The sequence below is a fragment of the Triticum aestivum genome, chromosome 6D (genome assembly GCF_018294505.1).
Source record: "Triticum aestivum cultivar Chinese Spring chromosome 6D, IWGSC CS RefSeq v2.1, whole genome shotgun sequence".
NCBI classification, from domain to species: domain Eukaryota; kingdom Viridiplantae; phylum Streptophyta; class Magnoliopsida; order Poales; family Poaceae; genus Triticum; species Triticum aestivum.
Genome location: NC_057811.1, coordinates 407,027,846 through 407,048,124, shown reverse-complemented (window position 1 = coordinate 407,048,124; position 20,279 = coordinate 407,027,846). Strand labels below are relative to the sequence as shown.

The window sequence follows — 20,279 nt, the reverse complement described above, 5'->3', positions numbered from 1 at the left end:
GGGGGGGGGGGAAGCCAACCCCCTTCCCCCTTGGCCGCCGCCCCCCCTTGGAGATCTGATCTCCCAGGGCCGGCGCCCCCAGGGGTCCCTATATATAGTGGGGGGGAGGGAGGGCAGCAGCACCACAGCCCCTGGCGCCTCCCTCTCCCCCTGCAACACCTCTCCCTCCCGCTTGCGCTTGGCGAAGCCCTGCCGGGATCCCGCTACTTCCACCACCACGCCGTCGTGCTGCTGGATCTCCATCAACCTCTCCTTCCCCCTTTCTGGATCAAGAAGGAGGAGACGTCGCTGCTCCGTACGTGTGTTGAACGCGGAGGTGCCGTCCGTTCGGCACTCGGTCATTGGTGATTTGGATCACGGCGAGTACGACTCCATCAACCCCGTTCATTAGAACGCTTCCGCTCATGATCTACAAGGGTATGTAGATGCACTCCTTTCCCCTTGTTGCTAGTATACTCCATAGATGGATCTTGGTGATGCGTAGGAAATTTTAAAATTCTGCTACGATCCCCAACAATCATGATCGTCAATCTTGACCACCTCAGTAACGCGCAAGAGCTTGCCAGCAGGCGTCGACCTCACGACGTTGTGAGCTCTGATTGCAGATTGTTGAAAGTTGATGAACCTTGTAGTAGGATGTCCTTGACACCGCCCTTCTGCCAACATGCCCAATTCCAAATGAAAGCACACTCATAACATATCAACTCAATGGGGGTAGATGGAAGCTTATGCTCAAAGCAAGCTATATTATGAGTTTTTCAAAGAGCCCAGCAGAAGGCATCAATACTAATAACATGAATATTAGGTCCAAATGGGAGTTTATGAATCCAGCTGAAGTATTGAGTAAAATATGAGGCTATCATAGGCACCAATGGATATGCATATCGAGCTTCACATATACGATGCAGCATAACAAGAAAAAATTGATGATTATCCTTATCCTCATCATAGAATCTACAAGTAAAATCCCGCACCCACTTATTTTTATCTAAGAGGAGGTAAAAGATTTGCCTCGTCAATTAATTAAGTAGAAGAGAATTGCCCAGTTAATTGATGAAAAACCAGGCGAAACTCGTTACAACATGGCCACATGTGGACTACTTCTAAAGCATAAATCTCCAAGACCACCCTACTGAAGGAAACATGCCCTAGAGGCAATAATAAAGTTGTTATTTATATTTCCTTATATCATGATAAATGTTTATTATTCATGCTAGAATTATATTAACCGGAAACATAATACATGTGTGAATACATAGACAAAACAGAATGTCCCTAGTATGCCTCTACTTGACTAGCTCGTTAATCAAAGATGGTTAAGTTTCCTAAACCATAGACATGTGTTGTCATTTGATGAACGAGATCACATCATTGGGAGAATGATGTGACAGACAAGACCCATCCGTTAGCTTAGCATATTGATCGTTTAGTTTTTCTGCTATTGCTTTCTTCATGACTTATACATGTTCCTCTGACTATGAGATTATGCAACTCCCAAATATCGGAGGAACACTTTGTGTGCTATCAAACGTTACAACGTAAATGGGTGATTATAAAGATGCTCTACAGGTGTCTCCGGTGGTGTTTGTTGAGTTGGCATAGATCAAGATTAGGATTTGTCACTCCGTGTATCGGAGAGGTATCTTTGGGCCCTCTCGGTAATGCACATCACTATAAGCCTTGCAAGCAACGTGACTAATGAGTTAGTTGCGGGATGATGCATTACAGAACGAGTAAAGAGACTTGCCGGTAACGAGATTGAACTAGGTATGATGATGCCGACGATCGAATCTCGGGCAAGTAACATACCGATGACAAAGGGAACACCGCATGTTGTTATGCGGTTTGACCGATAAAAGATCTTCGTAGACTATGTAGGAGCCAATATGAGCATCCAGGTTCCGCTATTGGTTATTGACCGGAAATGGGTATCGGTCATGTCTACATAGTTCTCGAACCCGTAGGGTCCGCACGCTTAACGTTTGATGACGATCTGTATTATGAGTTATGTGATTTGATGACCAAAGTTTGTTCGGAGTCCCGGATGAGATCACGGACATGATGAGGAGTCTCGAAATGGTCGAGAGGTAAAGATTCATATATTGTAAGGTTACATTCGGACACCGGAATGGTTCGGGTCGTTTCGGATGAGTTTCGGAGTGCCGGGGGTTACCGGAAGCCCCCCCGGAAGTTCATGGGCCTTAGTGGAAAGGAGAGAAGGGCCACAAGGGAGGCCGCACCCGCCCCCCCCATGGCCAGTACGAATTGGACTAGGGAGGGGGGCGGCGCCCCCTCTTCCTCCTTCCCTCTCTCTCTCTCCCTCTCTTGGAAAGGAAGGGGAATCCAACTAGGATTGGGAATCCTAGTTGGACTCCCTATGGCACGCCCCCCCCCTTGGGCCGGCCACCTCTCCTCCCCCCTTTATATACGTGGGAGGAGGGCACCCCAAAGGCAGACCAAGCCTTCCCTTAGCCGGGTGCGGTGCCCCCCCTCCACAGTTACACACCTCGGTCATATCGTCGTAGTGCTTAGGCGAAGCCCTGTGCCGATAACTTCATCATTACCATCGCCACGCTGTCGTGCTGACGGAACTCTCCCTTGGTCTCAACTGGATCAAGAGTTTGAGGGATGTCATCGAGCTGAACGTGTGCTGATCGCGGAGGTGTCGTACATTCGGTACTTGGATCGGTTGGATCGCGAAGACGTTCGACTACATCAACCGCGTTACTAAACGCTTCCGCTTTCGGTCTATGAGGGTACGTGGACACACTCTTCCCTCTCGTTGCTATGCATCTCCTAGATAGATCTTGCGTGATCGTAGGTAAAAAATTTAAAATATTGCGTTCCTCAACACCTACCAGATGAGCAAATGCCTCCAACTAGCTACAACCACAAACCTTAGGTCCATGGATCACAACATCGCAAAAGAACCACCATCAAAAACACATCAACATCCAATAAACTCACAAATACACAGACACAACTACCCAAAGAAGAGAACAATCCATCAAGCAGTCACAGAGCCTTGCCTATGGTGCCATTCTTCTTGCTTTTTCTCCCAAATGATTTCTCCTTCAGGGTGTTAGAACGATGGCTAGTGCACACTCTCTTGCTCTTGTCCCTGATAGCCTTCTCCTTTGAGAGGCAATGGACGATTAGGGCCAACATCAGACAAACCATTGTAGAGAGTTTTAAAAGTAAATTTATTAGACTTTGTAAATTTTCAAAGATGGAGATCAGGGCTCTCGTTAAGAGCCACCCACATCATCATACTTCTCAAAGCATTTCATTGGTCTTGCAGGTCGTGTACCGTCTCCTAAATCCGAAGGTCCAGCCCATCCCAACCTTTTTTAATCGTAAGAAGCCCCCCCCACCACCACTTCGATTTCTATTAAAGAAACCATCTGAAAGTGCGTTATATCGACTAGAGGGGGTGAATAGGCGATTTTAATGAATTCTTCACTAAGGAATTTGCGGGTGAGGAAATTCCTTAGCGAAGAACTACTTGCAGCGGAATAAGTACTCAGAAGTAAGCATAATAGAACACAAGCTTGGTCATCATGATGAAATGAAGACAAGCACAGAGTACAGAAAGCGTAAACACAGGATAACACAGGATGAAGACAAACAGACTGAAGAAATTGAACTGAGGAAATTGAGAAAGTCTTCAGTCAAAGTCTTCAAACAGATATGAACAAGCACACAACAACTGTAATGAGGAAATGAAAGAGTTGAGGAAATAGAACCAGTAGGCTTGGTGAAGACAATGATTTGGTAGACCAGTTCCAACTGCTGTCTCAGTTGTACATCTGGTTGGAGCGGCTAGGTATTTAAACCTGAGGACACACAGTCCTCACCGTATTCTCCTTGAGCTAAGGTCACAGAGACCTCGCCCAATCACTCGTGGTAAGTCTTCAGGTGACTTCCGAACCTTCACAAACTCGGTCACTCGGCGATCCACAATTTCCTCTTGGATGCTCTAGACCATGACGCCTAACCGTTTGGAAGAAGCACAGTCTTCAAAGGTAACAAGCGTCGGATCCACGTAGGATCAATCTCTTCAGTGATGCTCAATCACTTTGGGTTTATAGGTGTTTGGGTTCGGGTTTTCCTCACTCGATGATTTTCGCTCAAAGTCCTCGGAGGATGGGATGCTCTCAAATGACAAGTGCCAGTTTCTCTCGGAGCAGCCAACCAGCTAGTGGTTGTAGGGGCGGCTATTTATAGCCTAGGGAGCAGCCCAACATGATAAGACATAAATGCCCTTCAATGATATGACCGTTAGGTGGGTAAATATTTTGGGACAGCTGGTGCGTAGCATAGCAACGGTCGGAATTTTGAGGCTCAAATTCCTCAGGGCTATCATGTTCCTCACTGTGTAGGCAATCCACACTGGCGAATTCCTAACTCCTCAGTCAGAACAAATTCCTCAAAGACCAGAAGAACTTCGTCTCTATCACTGAAGAATATGACTGAACTGTATGAGATTTCCAATGGCTTCACTCGAAGGGATTGGTAGGTGTAGGATTTTGAGCATCACATGGAAATTTTTCCTTAGTATTTCCTCGACCCCCTTTAACAGTACGGTGTTTCCTATGACTCAAGAAAGAGAAAATGAAACTACGAAAACAAAAGTCTTCACGCTTCATGTTCCTCGAATGGATACCTAGTCTTCAAGGTCACACCAATTTCTTCACTTTCAAAGTCTTCAGAAATCCAAAGTCTTCAATGGAAGAACTTCATTTTTAGGGGTCGACTTTCTCTGTAAATATCAGACTCCTCATAGACTTATAGACCTGTGTACACTCATAAACACATTAGTCCCTTAACCTATAAGTCTTCAATACACCAAAATCACTAAGGGGCACTAGATGCACTTACAATCTCCCCATTTTTGGTGATTGATGACAATATCGATTAAGTTTTCAACGGGGATAAACATATGAAGTGTAAATACTGATATTGAGAAATTTGATTGCAAGATATAGAAGAACTCCCCCTGAAGATGTGCATAATGAGGAATTTGCTTTTGAAGCAATGCACACTTAAAGAGTAGAATCATGGAGATCTCCCCCTATATCTTGTAATTCATACACGCATTTGACATATAATATGAAGAATTTGAAATGCATGAAATATGGTGACTGATGTAATTCAGCATGTGTGCATTAACATTAACGAGGAATAAGCATGCAGAAAATCTCAGCAAAAGTATCAGGCCACCATAGAGTTTAAGTTTACAACTCGATCCAGCAAAGTCATCAGAAGAACGAGAGTTGTAACTTTGCAAAAAAAGCCCATATAAGGATAGACCCACTTGAAGACTAACTCAAACCCATATAAGGATAGACCCGCTTGAAGACTAACTCAAATTTCTCCCCCTTTGTCATCGAATGACCAAAAGGGTTGAAAATGAGGACTAATGCCCCTGAAGAATATCATGTTGATGGAGGAGCGCCAGCGTTGTTGGGGTCATTTGTTGTTGTAGGGCCTGCCGTAGTGTCGTCCAAGTCTTCATGCTCGTCGGTTTCGCGCAATGAAGAATATGAGCTGGCCACCAAGGAAGGAACCTTGACCTTCTTGTATTTTTTCGGTGGAGGTGTAGACCAGTCAAAGTCCTCCTTGAGACCCATTTGCTTCAGATCTTCTTCACCATATACATGTGACAGAATAGCCCAGGTGCGACCGAAGAGTTCATGGAGGTAGTAATGGTTTTTCTTCACTGCAATATGGGTAGCAGTCATGTTGTGAAGAATAGAACCAAACTGACGCTTAACCCATTTATGGTTTCGATCCACCTTCTGGTGAAGACTAAGAAGCAGCTCACGGTCAGTCATCACTCGAGGAGCAGTGGCTTGAGGATTTGGCTTGGATGCATTAGCAGCAGAATCATGAGTGGTAGAGTCATCATTGGTGGAATAAGATGCAGCTTTGCGAAACTGTCCATCCAATGGACGAATGCCTTCATCAATGATAGCAGGTGCCTTGCCCTTTTCATCAGCTAAGGTATATGTCCGCTTGAGGACTTCGATTGGGGGCAAGTAGCTGAGGTGATTCTGAAAATCAGCCTTGTAGTTGAGTGAAGATCTTGTTCTAAGGAATCTCATTGTCCAAGGAGCATAAGGCTTCAGCTCAAACGGAGAGAGTGCAACATTTGCTAGAGTCCTCATGAAGGAATCATGATAGTTGACACGAATGCCATGTATGACGTTGAATAGCAGATTCTTCATAATGCCAACAATTTCCTCATCAGACGAGTCATGGCCTTTGATTGGACTCATAGTCTTCGTCAGAATGCGATAGACTGTTCTTGGCACATAGAGCAATTCCTTCACGAGGAATTTGGTCCTTGGGGCTTGACCAGGCTTCAGAGGCTTCATAAGAACTTGCATATAATGGGCAGTTAGTTCAGGCTCTTTGTAGAGACAACGAGCTCCTTCAGGTGGAGGACTGATTGGCAGGGCATGAAGTAATTCAGATGCCGGTGCCTTATAGTGAGTGTTTTCGGTCATCCAGTCCAAAACCCAGGTGTTGATGTCATCAGCATCGCCTGTGATGTGCAGGGTTGCATAGAACTGAAGAATAAGTTCTTCATTCCAATCAACAATGTATGTGCAAAAGTTGATGAGGCCTGCGTCATGAAGCACACTGAGGACAGGGGTGAAGCAAGACAGTGATTCCATGTCCACGTGAGGAATATGCTCGTGGTCGAAGACTTTATCCTTGTTGAAGAGCAGTGAAGAACAGAAATTTGCCTGGCTGGCAATCCAGAAGCGTTTCCTTCTAAGACGAGCAGAATCATAGGGATTATAGTCAGTGAAGAACACGTGCTCGCCGAAGAAGTCATCAGCCTTGAATTTCTGCTTCTTCGAGAATGGATCCTTTGGCTTGGGCTGAGGAGTATCAGTCAATTGCATAATTACCTCAGGAATCGCAATCTCAGGATCCACAGGCTGAGGAATTTCAGCTTCTTCTTCAGTAGCAGCCTGGGTCTTCAATTCTTCATTTACATTTTCTTCAGCACTAGTGGCTGGAATCTCTTCATGGACAGACGGTGTGGCATGTGGTTCATCAGATCCCATTTGAACTATAGTTACTGGGGACTGAGGAATTTGTTGCAACGGTGTGAACAGTGGAGAGTTGGGGTGCTGAGTTTCCCAAAAGTCATCATTCAGCACGGGTGTGGTACAGCCAATGTCCACATCTTCTTCTTCCATTTCTTCAACACCGGCCTCTTCAGCAGTGAACTGAGGCATAGGCGAGGAGACAATTGGTGTTGAAGTGATTGCATCCGCTTCAATTTCTTCATCCAACTGCTCTGACGAAGCAGCAGAAGGATTCTCTTCATCAGATTCACTTGGAATCACATAATCTTCATCAAAAGAAACAAGGTCCTTTGATGGCATGGTTGAGATAGGAACAACATCAATTGGATTTGCAAAAGAGCTGGTCAATGGCTTCATCTTCTTCGGGGCTGAAGAATCTGATGAAGTTGATGACTTCTTTTTCTTCACCGTTGCACGCTGTGCAACCTTGGTCTTCTTCACATCTGATGCAGATGGAAGGATTGGAGCTGGTGTAGGCGCAGGAGGAGCAGAGGAATTTGGTTGAATTTCTTCAGGCACAACTGATGCAGTTGCCCTGACTTCTTCATTTTCTTCAGGCGCACCACTAGGGGATGCCCTGGCAATTTCATCAGCGGCTGGAATGCAGTCATCAGCCCTGGTACTTTGAGTTTCTTCAGCAGCCTGAATGTCATCAGCGGTGCTGGCATTTTCTTCAGTCGGCTGAGCAGATGCTTCAGCCTGAGGATTTTCTTGTTGCGTTGGGGCTGCAACATTGGAAGTGAACTTTTCAGTCAATTTCACAAACCTGACTTTGGCTCCAAGCCAGTCAGCTCTGTATACGTCAAATTCATCACTGAGGTTCTTGATCTCAGATTGAATGTTGACAAGTTCTTCAGTTGTCATTGAGACAAAGTTTTTCTTCAGGAAGCACTCCTTTTTGTACTGGGCTTTCTTGATTTGCCTGGCCTTCTCAAATTTCCATTTTTCTTCTTGGATGAAGGCAGTCAGCATATGACTTTGGCCAGGAGTCAGCTTGAAATCAGGCATAGGAGTGTTGGGGTCCTTTTGCCAGAGATCGATGTAATCAAGGATCAACATAGGATCCAAAAGCAGTGGCACATTTGTGCCCTTGGCTCTAGCGGCCCTGAGCTGCCTCTCTCTGATGATTTCGGCAAGTTCCTCATCATCAGCTTCGTCTTCATCAGACGGCACTTGGAAGGCGACCTGCTTCTTGTGAGGACTTGGGCGAGAGCCACGTCCAGCAGTGGCCTTTGTCTTTAGTAGAGAGGGTCCCGTTGAAGAATTTGGTACAGCTGAGGAACTAGCAGAAGCTCCTGAGGCAATTGGGATGCCTGTTGTCCTTTGGCACATGGCAAGGTGCAGAGGTGCAGAGGATTTGGTCGGAGCAGCTGAGGACTTTGGAGGAGCGGGAGCAGCATGAGGAGTTTGCCGTGAGGGCTTTGAAGATTCTGGCCGTGAGGGCATTGCTGAGGAACTTGGCCATGAGGGCATTGAAGATGAAGCACTTGGCTTATGAGCAGGCTTCTTTAACATGGTCTTCTTTGGCTTGATAGCAGAGGCCTCAGCAGTGGCAGCAGCAGAGTCTTCGTTAAATTTCCTCACAGCTTCTCTTGCTTGTCTGGCCAATTTGGCCTGGCGCTTGGCCCATTCATCAGGATAATCCTCACTGCGCTTGAGGCTGGTGGGATCTGCTATTTGGCCAGGTGCCAATGGAGGTCTTGGGCATGGAGGATTTAGAGCGAATTTCTTCATATACTTGGGAGTAACATACCTGTACTCCCTCCACTCCCTTGCCCATCTCCTCTCTATTCTTTGGATGCGCACCTTGCGCTGATTTTTGTCCTCCTTGCTAAACTTGGCCTCACCAGGAGTGCAATAGTCCTTGTATATGTCATCAGGGATCTCAAAGGCAGTATTGACCTCAGGCCTTTTTCCTCCTTTCTGTGGCTTCTTTCCATCAGCCATTTTCTTCAGTTGAGGAATTTGGACAATTGAATTCTCTGAAGATGTATGCAACTTTTCTTCGAGGAACGCTGCAAATGAGTTAAGTTGATGAGAACCTAGTGATTCAACAGCTGACATGAGTACCTGTGAACAGAGTATAGTTGCGAGGAATGTGGAGAGGTTATATGCGTTCTCAGAGGTTTTTCAAAAAGAACAAGTTTGAGGAATTTGACCAGATGAGTCTTGAAGAATTTCACTAAGCGTTCTTTGTCTTTGGTTCCAGAGTTGTACAGATGAGAAATCCACACAATTGAGGAATCTTGAAGAAAAATATTTCTTAGAGAAACGGATCAAGAACAGATGACATGTGAGGTGTTTAGTGAGTGAAGATTTGAAGAATAAAACACCTTTGAAGATTTTGTAGAAATCATTCGAATCAAAGAGGGCAGTAAAGTAACTCTTAATTACCCTGGACGAAGAACACGACGAACTGGGAAGTGTAGATGTGAAGTCAGTCAGTTCAGATCTTCCACGCCCTAACTCGGCTGAGGGAGACAGCTACGGCAGCGGCAGGGTGAAGAAATCTGCAGCCGACACGAGGACGACGGCGACGAGGTCGGGGCAGTGAAGCTCTTCCTCACCGGCAACGATGAAGTAGCGGCGGCGCTAGGGTTTGAGAAGCTCGAGCTTGAGTGAGGTCGAGCGGAGTAAAAGAGAAGTGAGGAAGGGGAGGGGTATTTATAGCCACGGTGAAAAACTGTTCGCCCGAAGAAATTGGACGAACGTGCCCCTGACCCTTCTCATTCGCTTGACATGTGTCACCCACGTACTGAGAGGTGGCGATCGTGTGAGATCGTGGGTGAATAGATAAGTATTATCGTGGGATGTGGAACGGTTTGAGCGGAAAAGCTGAAAATTTAGATAAGATAAGTTAAAAGTTCCGTTCGCAAATTCTTCAGCTGACAAGGACACAGTGAAGATTTTGAACGAGTTTCAAATAGAACGCACATGAAGAATTTGTGAATAGATTAGGTTGAGTTTAGCATAGAGGGGGAAGGGTCCGATCACATTCACTTAGCAGAAAAAGCAACATGAAGAATTAGCAATAAGTGAATGTTGTAGAGGACATAAACTCATATATATATATAGCCAATGAAGAAAAACGACGGAAACAGTGAAAACAATGCAAAGTTGAAGAAATTGAACAATTGAGGAAAGGAAAAACTCAAATTGAAGATTTTCAACTTTTGGTGATGGCGTGACCCACCGTATAAGAATGATGATTTCAGACACCGCGTACAATTGTCGTAGGGCTTTGAGAATCAAATTCTTCGTTAATTTCTTCACACTTAGAGTGTTATTTTTTATTGATTGAAGAAAACCGTTTCTTCATGTGTTGCACATCTAAGTCATCAATTTTGTATAAGTGTTAGGATGAGTGTGCTTTTCAAAGAACATTCGAAGATTCTAAGATATTTAGCTCACACCGCAACTTGCTAAAATCTCTTCCCATCCAAGGGCTTTGTGAAGATATCGGCTAGCTGTTCTTCAGTCTTCACATGCTCAATAGAAATGTCTCCCTTCAACACATGATCACGAAGAAAATGATGACGAATATGAATGTGCTTGGTCTTCGAGTGCTGAACTGGGTTGTGAGCAATCTTGATGGCACTCTCATTGTCACGGTAGGGAGGCACATTCTTCACGTTGACGCCGTAGTCCTTGAGAGTTTGCTTCATCCACAACAATTGAGCACAGCAAGAACCAGCAGCAATGTACTCAGCTTCAGCAGTAGACAGTAATACGCGGTTCTGTTTCTTCGAGGACCAACAGACCAAAGATCGTCCGAGGAAATGGCATGTGCTAGATGTTGACTTGCGGTCCACACGATCACCAGCATAGTCAGAGTCTGAATATCCAATGAGATAAAAAACCGAGCCCTTGGGGTACCATAATCCAAGTGTTGGTGTGTGAGCTAGATATCGAAGAATATGCTTCACAGCCTTATGGTGTGATTCCTTCGGTGTAGCTTGAAATCGGGCACACATGCAAACACTAAGCATAATATCTGGTCTAGATGCACATAAATACAATAAAGAGCCAATCATGGAGCGATATACCTTTTGATCGAAGTCAATGCCATTTTCATCAGTGCATAGATGGCCATTTGTGGGCATTGGAATTTTGACCCCTTTGCAATCTTGCATGCCGAATTTCCTCAGTACATCCTTGAGGTATTTCTCCTGAGATATGAATATGCCATTGCGCTGTTGATGAATTTGAAGACCTAAGAAGAATTTCAATTCTCCCATCATAGACATTTGATATTCTTCACTCATTATATAGGCAAATTCATCACTGTAACGTTGGTCAGTACAGCCAAAAATAATATCGTCAACATGTATTTGGCACACAAATAATTCACCATCATAAGACTTAGTGAAAAGAGTTGGGTCAAGTGAACCGGGTTTGAAGCCTTTCTTCATGAGGAATTCCTTCAAAGTATCATACCACGCCCGAGGGGCCTGCTTGAGGCCATGGAGGGCCTTATTGAGTCTGAAGACTTTGTCAGGATGCTTTGGATCTTCAAAACCTGGGGGTTGAGCTACATATACTTCTTCCTCAAGCTTACCATTGAGGAATGCACTTTTCACATCCATTTGATATAAAGTGATATCATGATGATTAGCATAAGCAAGTAATATGCGAATAGCCTCAAGTCTAGCAACAGGTGCAAAAGTTTCATCGAAATCGATTCCTTGAACCTGTGTGCAGCCTTGAGCTACAAGCCGTGCCTTATTCCTCACCACAAGGCCATTTTCATCTTGCTTGTTGCGGTAGATCCACTTTGTGCCAATGATATTGTGCTTGCGAGGATTTGGACGTTTGACCAGTTCCCAGACGTTGTTGAGCTCGAATTGATGTAATTCTTCTTGCATGGCTTGAATCTACTCAGGCTCCAGAAATGCCTCATCTACCTTAGTGGGCTCTGTAATAGAGACGAAAGCAAAGTGCCCACAAAAGTTAGATAAATTTGAAACTTTTGAGCATGTGAGAGGACCTGGTGCTTCAATGTCATCAATGATTCTCTCAATTTGCACTATGTTTGCAACGCGAGGATGAGCGGGTTGTCGTCGAGGAGTTTGATCAGCATTTTCTTCAGCACCATTTTCTTCAGCATCATTTTCTTCAGGTGCATCAGCTCGACGTTCTTCACGTTATGGAATGAATTCTTCAGCAGATTCTTCGGTAGGAATGACATCCTCAGTAGCCTTGAACTTGATAGTTTCCTCAGGTGCTGGTTCATCTATCACAGAAGGTAGGTGCTCTCTTTGCGAGACATTAGTTTCATCAAACCGCACATCTACAGTTTCAACAACTTTGTGGTGCACGTTGTTGAAGACTCCATAGGTGTGTGTTTCCTTTCCGTAACCAAGCATAAAACCTTCATGTGCTTTCGGTGCAAATTTAGAGTTGTGATGAGGATCTCTAATCCAACATTTAGCACCGAAGAATTTGAAATAACTCACATTGGGTTTCTTGTCAGTGAGGAGTTCATAGGCAGTCTTCTTGAAGAATTTGTGAAGATATACCCTGTTGATGATGTGGCACGCAGTATAAATTGCCTCAATCCAGAAGTAACGAGGCGTCTTGTATTCATCAAGCATAGTGCGAGCCATCTCAACAAGAGTCCTGTTCTTGCGCTCCACGATGCCATTCTGTTGAGGAGTATAAGGAGCAGATAACTCATGAGTAATACCAAGTTCACCAAGACCAGAGTTCTTGAACTCAGTTCCATTGTCACTTCTGATGTGCTTGATCTTCACACCAAAGTTGGTTGAAGCCCTCGAGGAAAATCGTTTGAAGACTTCCTGCACCTCATGTTTGTAAGTGACAATATGTACCCATGTGTAACGAGAGTAATCATCAACAATAACAAAGCCATATAGAGATGCATCATTTATAACTGCAGAATAATGGTTAGGACCAAAGAGATCCATATGAAGCAATTCAAATGGTCGAGTGGTAGTCATGATAGTCTTCGCTGGATGTTTGGCCTTGGTCATCTTTCCAGCTTCACAGGCTCCGCATAAGTGATCCTTGAGGAATTTGACATTCTCAATGCCAATGACATGCTTCTTCTTTGCAAGCGTGTGCAAATTCCTCATGCCTGCATGACCAAGTCGTCGATGCCATAGCCAGCCTTCTGAAGCTTTTGCAAGTAGGCATACGGCTGGTTGTGGTCCTGTAGAGAAATCAACAATATACAGATCTCCTCTCCTAAAGCCTTCGAAGACTTTGGAATGGTCAACTTCCATGATCACAACACAATGATACTTGCCAAAGACAACAACAAAACCAAGATCACATAGCATTGAGACAGACATGAGGTTGTATCCTAAGGACTCGACAAGCATGACTTTGTCCATGTGCCGATCCTTTGAGATAGCAACCTTACCTAGACCCAATACCTGACTTTTGCCTTTGTCAGCAAAGATGATATGCTTCAGATGCGATGGAGATAAGGGAACATCCATCAATAGATTCTTGTCATCAGTCATGTGATTTGTACATCCACTATCGAGGACCCACTCATTGGCTTTGGGTTGATCATCCTGCAGATGAATTAGTGTAGCTTACGAACTCATATACTTCATCAGTGAAGAATATGACATCACAATTCATCATATCAATTTCATCAAGCAATAGAACAGATAAAGCAGTATGAGGACGTGAGAAATGAAAGTTCATTTCTTCATGATTAGCTTGCGTCCTTTCAGGCATTTTCAGATCTCCAGCGAATTCTTCAGACATTTTAGCACGTCTGGAGATCTGACCCTGCATAAGAGATTAGTTCTTTTTCTTCACCACCCACATCTGAAGGGGTGGAAAAGAGTTCATCACTCTACGAGCTCCATGCGAGAAAGGTGGCATAGAAGCCAATCCATTTCGTTTCACATAGGAGGAGTTAGGGTAAGCATATGAATAAGCAGAGAAATTCTTCGAGGACTTATGAACATAATGGTTAGAAGAGTAATGCTCATATTCATAGCCCTTGGCTCTTCCCTGCGAAACAGAGGTGTTAGCACGATGATAATCATATGAGGACTTTGATCCTTTTGAGGAATATGATCCACGTGAGGAATTTGGTCCGTATGAGGACTTGGATCCATATGAAGAATTTGGTCCGTATGAAGAATTTGATCTGGGGTTCCTATTCTTCACAGGTGGTGTCATGAGGACATTCACCTGAAGACTTTCAAGACATCTTTTGGGAACCCAGATTTTCTTCGTAGGGGAACCTTTCCTGCACTTAGTGCCAACATATCTAGCAATTACTTCACCATTCTGATTTTTGAACAATTTATAGTTGGAGTCAAATGACTCATCAGAACAATGAGAAGATTCACATGTAAAGCCAGATAGATTAGATGGATCTACTGGAGGTCCCTTTGCTGCAACCCATGAGGTTTTGGGGTACTGCTCAGGCTTCCAATAAGTACCATCAGCATTGAGTTTCCTCTCAAAGGCAATACCCTCTTTCCTAGGGTTCCTATTGAGGATCTGCTTTTTAAGCACATCACAAAGAGTCTGATGCCCTTTGAGGCTTTTGTACATGCCTGTCATGTACAATTCCTCCAGCCCTGCATCATCAGTGATACTAGCAATGTCCTCAGATGAGGAATTAGTGATAGCAGAGACAGTTGAAGAATTTGTAGCATTAGAAGCATTTGAACATTCAGGTGAAGAATTAGCAGATTCACGTTCAATGCATTTCAAACATGGAGGAACAAATTCTTCCTGAGAAGCGCTGATTTGTTGAGCAAGTAATGAATCGCGCTCCTTCTGAAGATCTTCATAACTCACTTTTAGCTTTTCAAGATCTTGCTTTCTTTGAAGAAATTCATAAGAAAGCTTCTCATGATCAGATAAGAGAGTGTTAAGATGACCTTGAAGGGTGTCAAACCTAGTCTGAAGTCTCTGAAGACTCTCAGCCAAAGCTTTCGACTGATCCATTTCTTCACCCAACATATCATCGCTCTTATTTAGCATGTATTGAACTTTTTCCAAAGCTCTTTGTTGTTTAGTGGCAAGGGAAGCAAGTTTGACATAGTCGGGTCCAAATTCATCACCAGATTCATCATCAATGGATTCAGATAGATAGCATTCAGTTACCTTTGCATCTTTTGCCATAAGGCATGGTGTAGAAGACGATGATTCTGGTTCGAATGTCATCACTTTGAGAGATTCCTTGAAGTCCTCAAACCAAGGATCATGACGGGTTCGATGATCTTCATAGACCTCAGAGAGACGGTCTTAGATAAGCTTCGCATGATCGAGATGCATAATGTTCCTGAACTGATTTTGAGACAGACAGGAGCAGATGACGTCCTTTGCTGTGAGGTTGAGAAGGGTGAACTTGCGAATGTCATCAGCTTCTGCCATCTTGCACCGATCGGTAAGACCAATCTCAGTGACGGTCCACAACTCACTGTTCATCGCCATGAGACGCTTCTTCATCATGGCCTTCCACTTGGGATACTCGTGACCGTCAAAGATGGGGCATGACACGGTCTTCATTCCTGCGGTCGACATAACTCAAACTCCAGGCGGTTAAACCAAAATCACACGAAACAAGGAAGTACCTTGCTCTGATACCAATTGAAAGTGCGTTATATCGACTAGAGGGGGGTGAATAGGCGATTTTTATGAATTCTTCACTGAGGAATTTGCGGGTGAGGAAATTCCTTAGCGAAGAACTACTTGCAGCGGAATAAGTACTTAGAAGTAAGCATAACACAACACAAGCTTGGTCATCATGATGAAATAAAGACAAGCACAGAGTACAGAAAGCGTAAACACATGATGAAGACAAACAGACTGAAGAAATTGAACTGAGGAAATTGAGAAAGTCTTCAGTCAAAGTCTTCAAACAGATATGAACAAGCACACAACAACTGTAATGAGGAAATGAAAGAGTTGAGGAAATAGAACCAGTAGGCTTGTGAAAACAATGATTTGGTAGACCAGTTCCAACTGCTGTCTCAGTTGTACATCTGGTTGGAGTGGCTAGGTATTTAAACTGTCTGGAAGAAGCACAGTCTTCAAAGGTAACAAGCATCGGATCCACACAGGATCAATCTCTTCAGTGATGCTCAATCACTTTGGGTTTGGGTTTTCCTCACTCGATGATTTTCGCTCAAAGTCCTCGGAGGATGGGATGCTCTCAAATGACAAGTGCCAGTTTCTCTCGGAGCAGCCAACCAGCTAGTGGTTGTAGGGGGCGGCTATTTATAGCCTAGGGAGCAGCCGACATGATAAGACATAAATGCCCTTCAATGATATGACCGTTAGGTGGGTAGATATTTTGGGACAGCTGACGCATAGCACAGCAACGGTCGGAATTTTGAGGCTCAAATTTCTCAGGGCTATCATTTTCCTCACTGTGTAGGAAATCCGCACTGTCGAATTCCTAACTCCTCAGTCAGAACAAATTCCTCAGAGACCAGAAGAACTTCGTCTCTGTCACTGAAGAATATGACTGAACTGTATGAGATTTCCAATGGCTTCACTCGAAGGGATTGGTAGGTGTAGGATTTTGAGCATCACATGGAAATTTTTCCTTAGTATTTCCTCGACCCCTTTTAACAGTACGGTGTTTCCTGTGACTCAAGAAAGAGAAAATAAAACTACGAAAACAAAAGTCTTCATGCTTCATGTTCCTCGAATAGATACCTAGTCTTCAAGGTCACACCAATTTCTTCACTTTCAAAGTCATCAGAAAGTCTTCAGAAATTCAAAGTCTTCAGTCGAAGAACTTCATTTTTAGGGGTCGACTTTCTCTGTAAATATCAAACTCCTCATAGACTTATAGACCTGTGTACACTCATAAACACATTAGTCCCTTAACCTATAAGTCTTCAATACACCAAAATCACTAAGGGGCACTAGATGCATTTACACCATCTGGTTCCGTTCAACCTAAGAACAAACTACAGCCAAAAAAACTTCCCAGCCATATTATACACATAACACTGTTAATCCAAGCACACTACATAATAAAGCTATAAATACTTGTTACAAAGGGGAAAGTTCCCGCACCAAAAGTCAGTTTGTTTCCCATCACTCACTAGCATCTTTCTGCCTTGCACATAAAATTTCTCAACCCCGAGTAAATCAGACCACATAGCTGAGTCACTTCGTTTATTAGAGACCATGGAGATGGGTTAGGATTTGTGGCTCTCGGTGCCACACATCCCTATATGAATATAGCATTGAAAAAGATACCAAGAAATTTCAGAAAAAAAAACTGGAAATTTTGGGGATATCAAACCTGGGTGCTCATTGTACACATGTATTCAATTTCGTGGGGAATGGGTGCCCGTGGTAATCTCGATAAAAAAAACTCAAAAAATTCCTCGTGTGTATAGGAAAAATATTTGGATGGATCGTATGTCGGGCCATATTTCCTTCGCCACAGATACCATGGGCACCCATTCCCCACGAAACTGAACATGGGCGTACAATGGGCACCCAGGTTTGATATCCCAAAATTTTAGATTTTTTTGAAACTTCCTAGTTTTTCTAATGCTATACTTTTTTTTAAATGGGTGTGTGGACCTGGGAGCTCCAATGCATTTCCCCCATGCATATGCCATCCTGAAACATATATCTTGCCCTAACAATTTGCTGCCAGGGGCCATCACTGCTCTCAAGCTTCCACCAGCATTTGCTCAGCATTCTAATATTGAACAGTCTCAATTATTTACACCCAATACTCCTTCATGTTTGGGCACGAGTCACTTCTAAATCTGTAATACCAAGTCAGCTGATCCATGTGAGGCGACGCAACGCAATAAACTGGGCAACTAGGCCTCTCGCTCTAGACCAATCGAGCTTATAATACGCTGAAAAAAGATCAGTCGTCCTTAGGAAAAAACGTTCATTCCACGAGGACCTTAGGAGAAAACGTTGGATCAGAAGCAGCAACGGCCATGCCAAATGGAACAGTAAATTATATTTGCACTAGCAGATTTTAATTTTAATTGTACAGGGACAACTCATGCTCAACGAGCAAGACCCAAATAATACGGGGTACAATTTTCATCTCGAAAAGAAGTACGAATACAAATAACGCTCGGTTAATTTCCAGCCTTCTTCGCCAGCTTAGCGAAGAGGCTACCGTCGTAGACGGTGCGCACGGTGTCCTTCTGAAGGAAGCCGTCCTTGTCCTTGGCGAGGCTGTAGAGCATGCCCCACTCCGCCTTCGACGCCGCCCTGCAACCGCCGGCGGAGTTAGCCGTCGGTATGAATGGTAGTATTTCTTTCTATAAGATTTACAGGTAGAGATGAATTATTACCATCCTTTGAAGTCACCCTCCTTCCTGTTGGCAGTTCGCATCGCATCCAGCTCGTCCTCGTTCAGGGCGTTCGGCTTGACCTTGGCGTACTTGGTGAATATGTCGTTGAACTTGGCCGGAACGAACCTTCCTTGAGCATCGTACGAGCCGCTGTCGCTCCCGTGGATCCCTTTCTGGATGTTGGCTATGTAGATGTCAAACCGCGACGTCGTAGCATTTTCCTGCATGTCATGTTTGTAGTATCAGGTACTGTGTCCACGGGCTCTGTACTCGTGTCAGAGTAGGGTACACAGTTGCAGGTGCACACAAAAGGACGTGTTGGACGACAAGTGTGCTGGCGTCTGAAGCGTAAAGCGTTTATTTAGGCCGCCAACCTTGCCATATGTGCACCAAACTAACTGACTATGAGTATGAGGAGACTGGAGGAGCACGCCGAACAAAGATGACCTTGTAAACTCATAACCGTCGCTTACGAACTACAAGTAACAACCCTGAATCCCTGATGATATTTGACATGGATTAAGCGCCCAAGGGAACATGGAAACGGCATGAGATTATGTACGCGTGTTGGGCAGGTGAAAGAAAGAGCATGGTCGTACAGGTCTGGTCTTGGGTCCGATGGCTCCGTTGATCAGGGTCGCGCTGGCCGCCGCCTCGATAGCTCCGAGACCGATGGCACGAAGCCCTGCATGCATGCACACAAAAGGCCAAAATTAGAAGTGACGACGTACGGCCAGCCGTCGACGCAAAAAAGAACCGAAGCCAATGAACGAGGGGAGCGGAGAAGAAGATGCGTGATCGACGGTCGTTTCCTCACCTTGCTCGGTCTCGGAGAAGGAGACGATGCCGTCGTTGTCGGTGTCGAAGAACGCCACGTGCTTCTCCAGCGCCGTCGTCCAGGCCGGAGCGCTGCCGCCCGCCGCCGCCTGGCTCCCTGTCAGAATCGAAAGCGAATAAGTTAACAATTCAAACAGAAATGGGCTATATGTATAAAAGAAGATCGTATCCCGGCCGGAAACCATCGCCTTACAGGAGGACACGGCGAGCAGAAGCAGGAGAGGCGCGGCCGCCGCCGCGGGCAGAGATGACATCCGACGCTGGCCGGTGGCGCCCATCGTGTCAGGCGATTCCTCCTCCCTCTCGACCCTTTCTCTCTCTCTCGCGAGCTGACTCCCGATCTATCCTTATCTTTCCCCTGATCGAGGCTGCGTCTGCGTGCCTCCTCGACGTGCGGCCCTATTTATAGGACGGCCTGCGCTCCGGGTAGGCGTGTGGCGGCCTCGCCATCCCATCACAGGCGGCCTGGGGAGACCTCACGCGAATTCATTACAGCACAGCAACGTGGACCGCCTGCCAGCAACAGAACGACAGAGAAGCTTTGGGAATCCAGCACGATTGATCGGTGCGAAAATCGCCAGATACGCTGCAAGTAAATGCGCGGGTGTAAATTTGGAGGACAAAATTAATATCCACCAAGAATGCGGATTGCGCACAGGCTGTGAGTGCTGATTTTCTTTTGTTTTTGATGGAAGGCTGTGAATGCTGATTAATGGGAGAATATTTTGTACGATTTGTCGTGCACTGAAACATGCAAAACGGGAAATGCAAATTGAACGTTAGCTATTTTCCATGCATGGGCCGAACAGACACTTCTAACGGGAATTCCTATATGACGCGTTCTGCGTCAAAATGCTGCCCTTTCGCACAGGCACGTCATCGCGGTGCGCCGATTGGGCCGGCCCATTGCAGTGCGCCGAAAATAGCAGGTGAAATATTGCAAAAAAAAATAAAGGGTGTGGTGGATGGGAATCGAACACAGGACTGCTGACTTGTGCTCAGTTGACATTATACAGCGGAAAATTATAAGAACTAAAGAAAGTATAAG

At 44.9% G+C, this 20,279-nt stretch overlaps 1 protein-coding gene across 1 annotated transcript; it reads right to left on the bottom strand.

The window, feature by feature from the left end:
- Window positions 1-18,031: 18,031 nt before the first annotated feature.
- On the bottom strand, window positions 18,032-19,618 carry LOC123141768 (probable peroxygenase 5). The gene is made up of 5 exons (XM_044560845.1): window positions 19,425-19,618; window positions 19,212-19,328; window positions 18,994-19,079; window positions 18,395-18,615; window positions 18,032-18,311 (listed from the first exon to the last, which is right to left on the bottom strand). The coding sequence occupies exons 1-5, from the start codon at window positions 19,507-19,509 to the stop codon at window positions 18,176-18,178; spliced, it is 645 nt and encodes a 214-aa protein (XP_044416780.1). The 5' UTR covers window positions 19,510-19,618; the 3' UTR covers window positions 18,032-18,175.
- Between the last annotated feature and the right edge of the window lie 661 nt (window positions 19,619-20,279).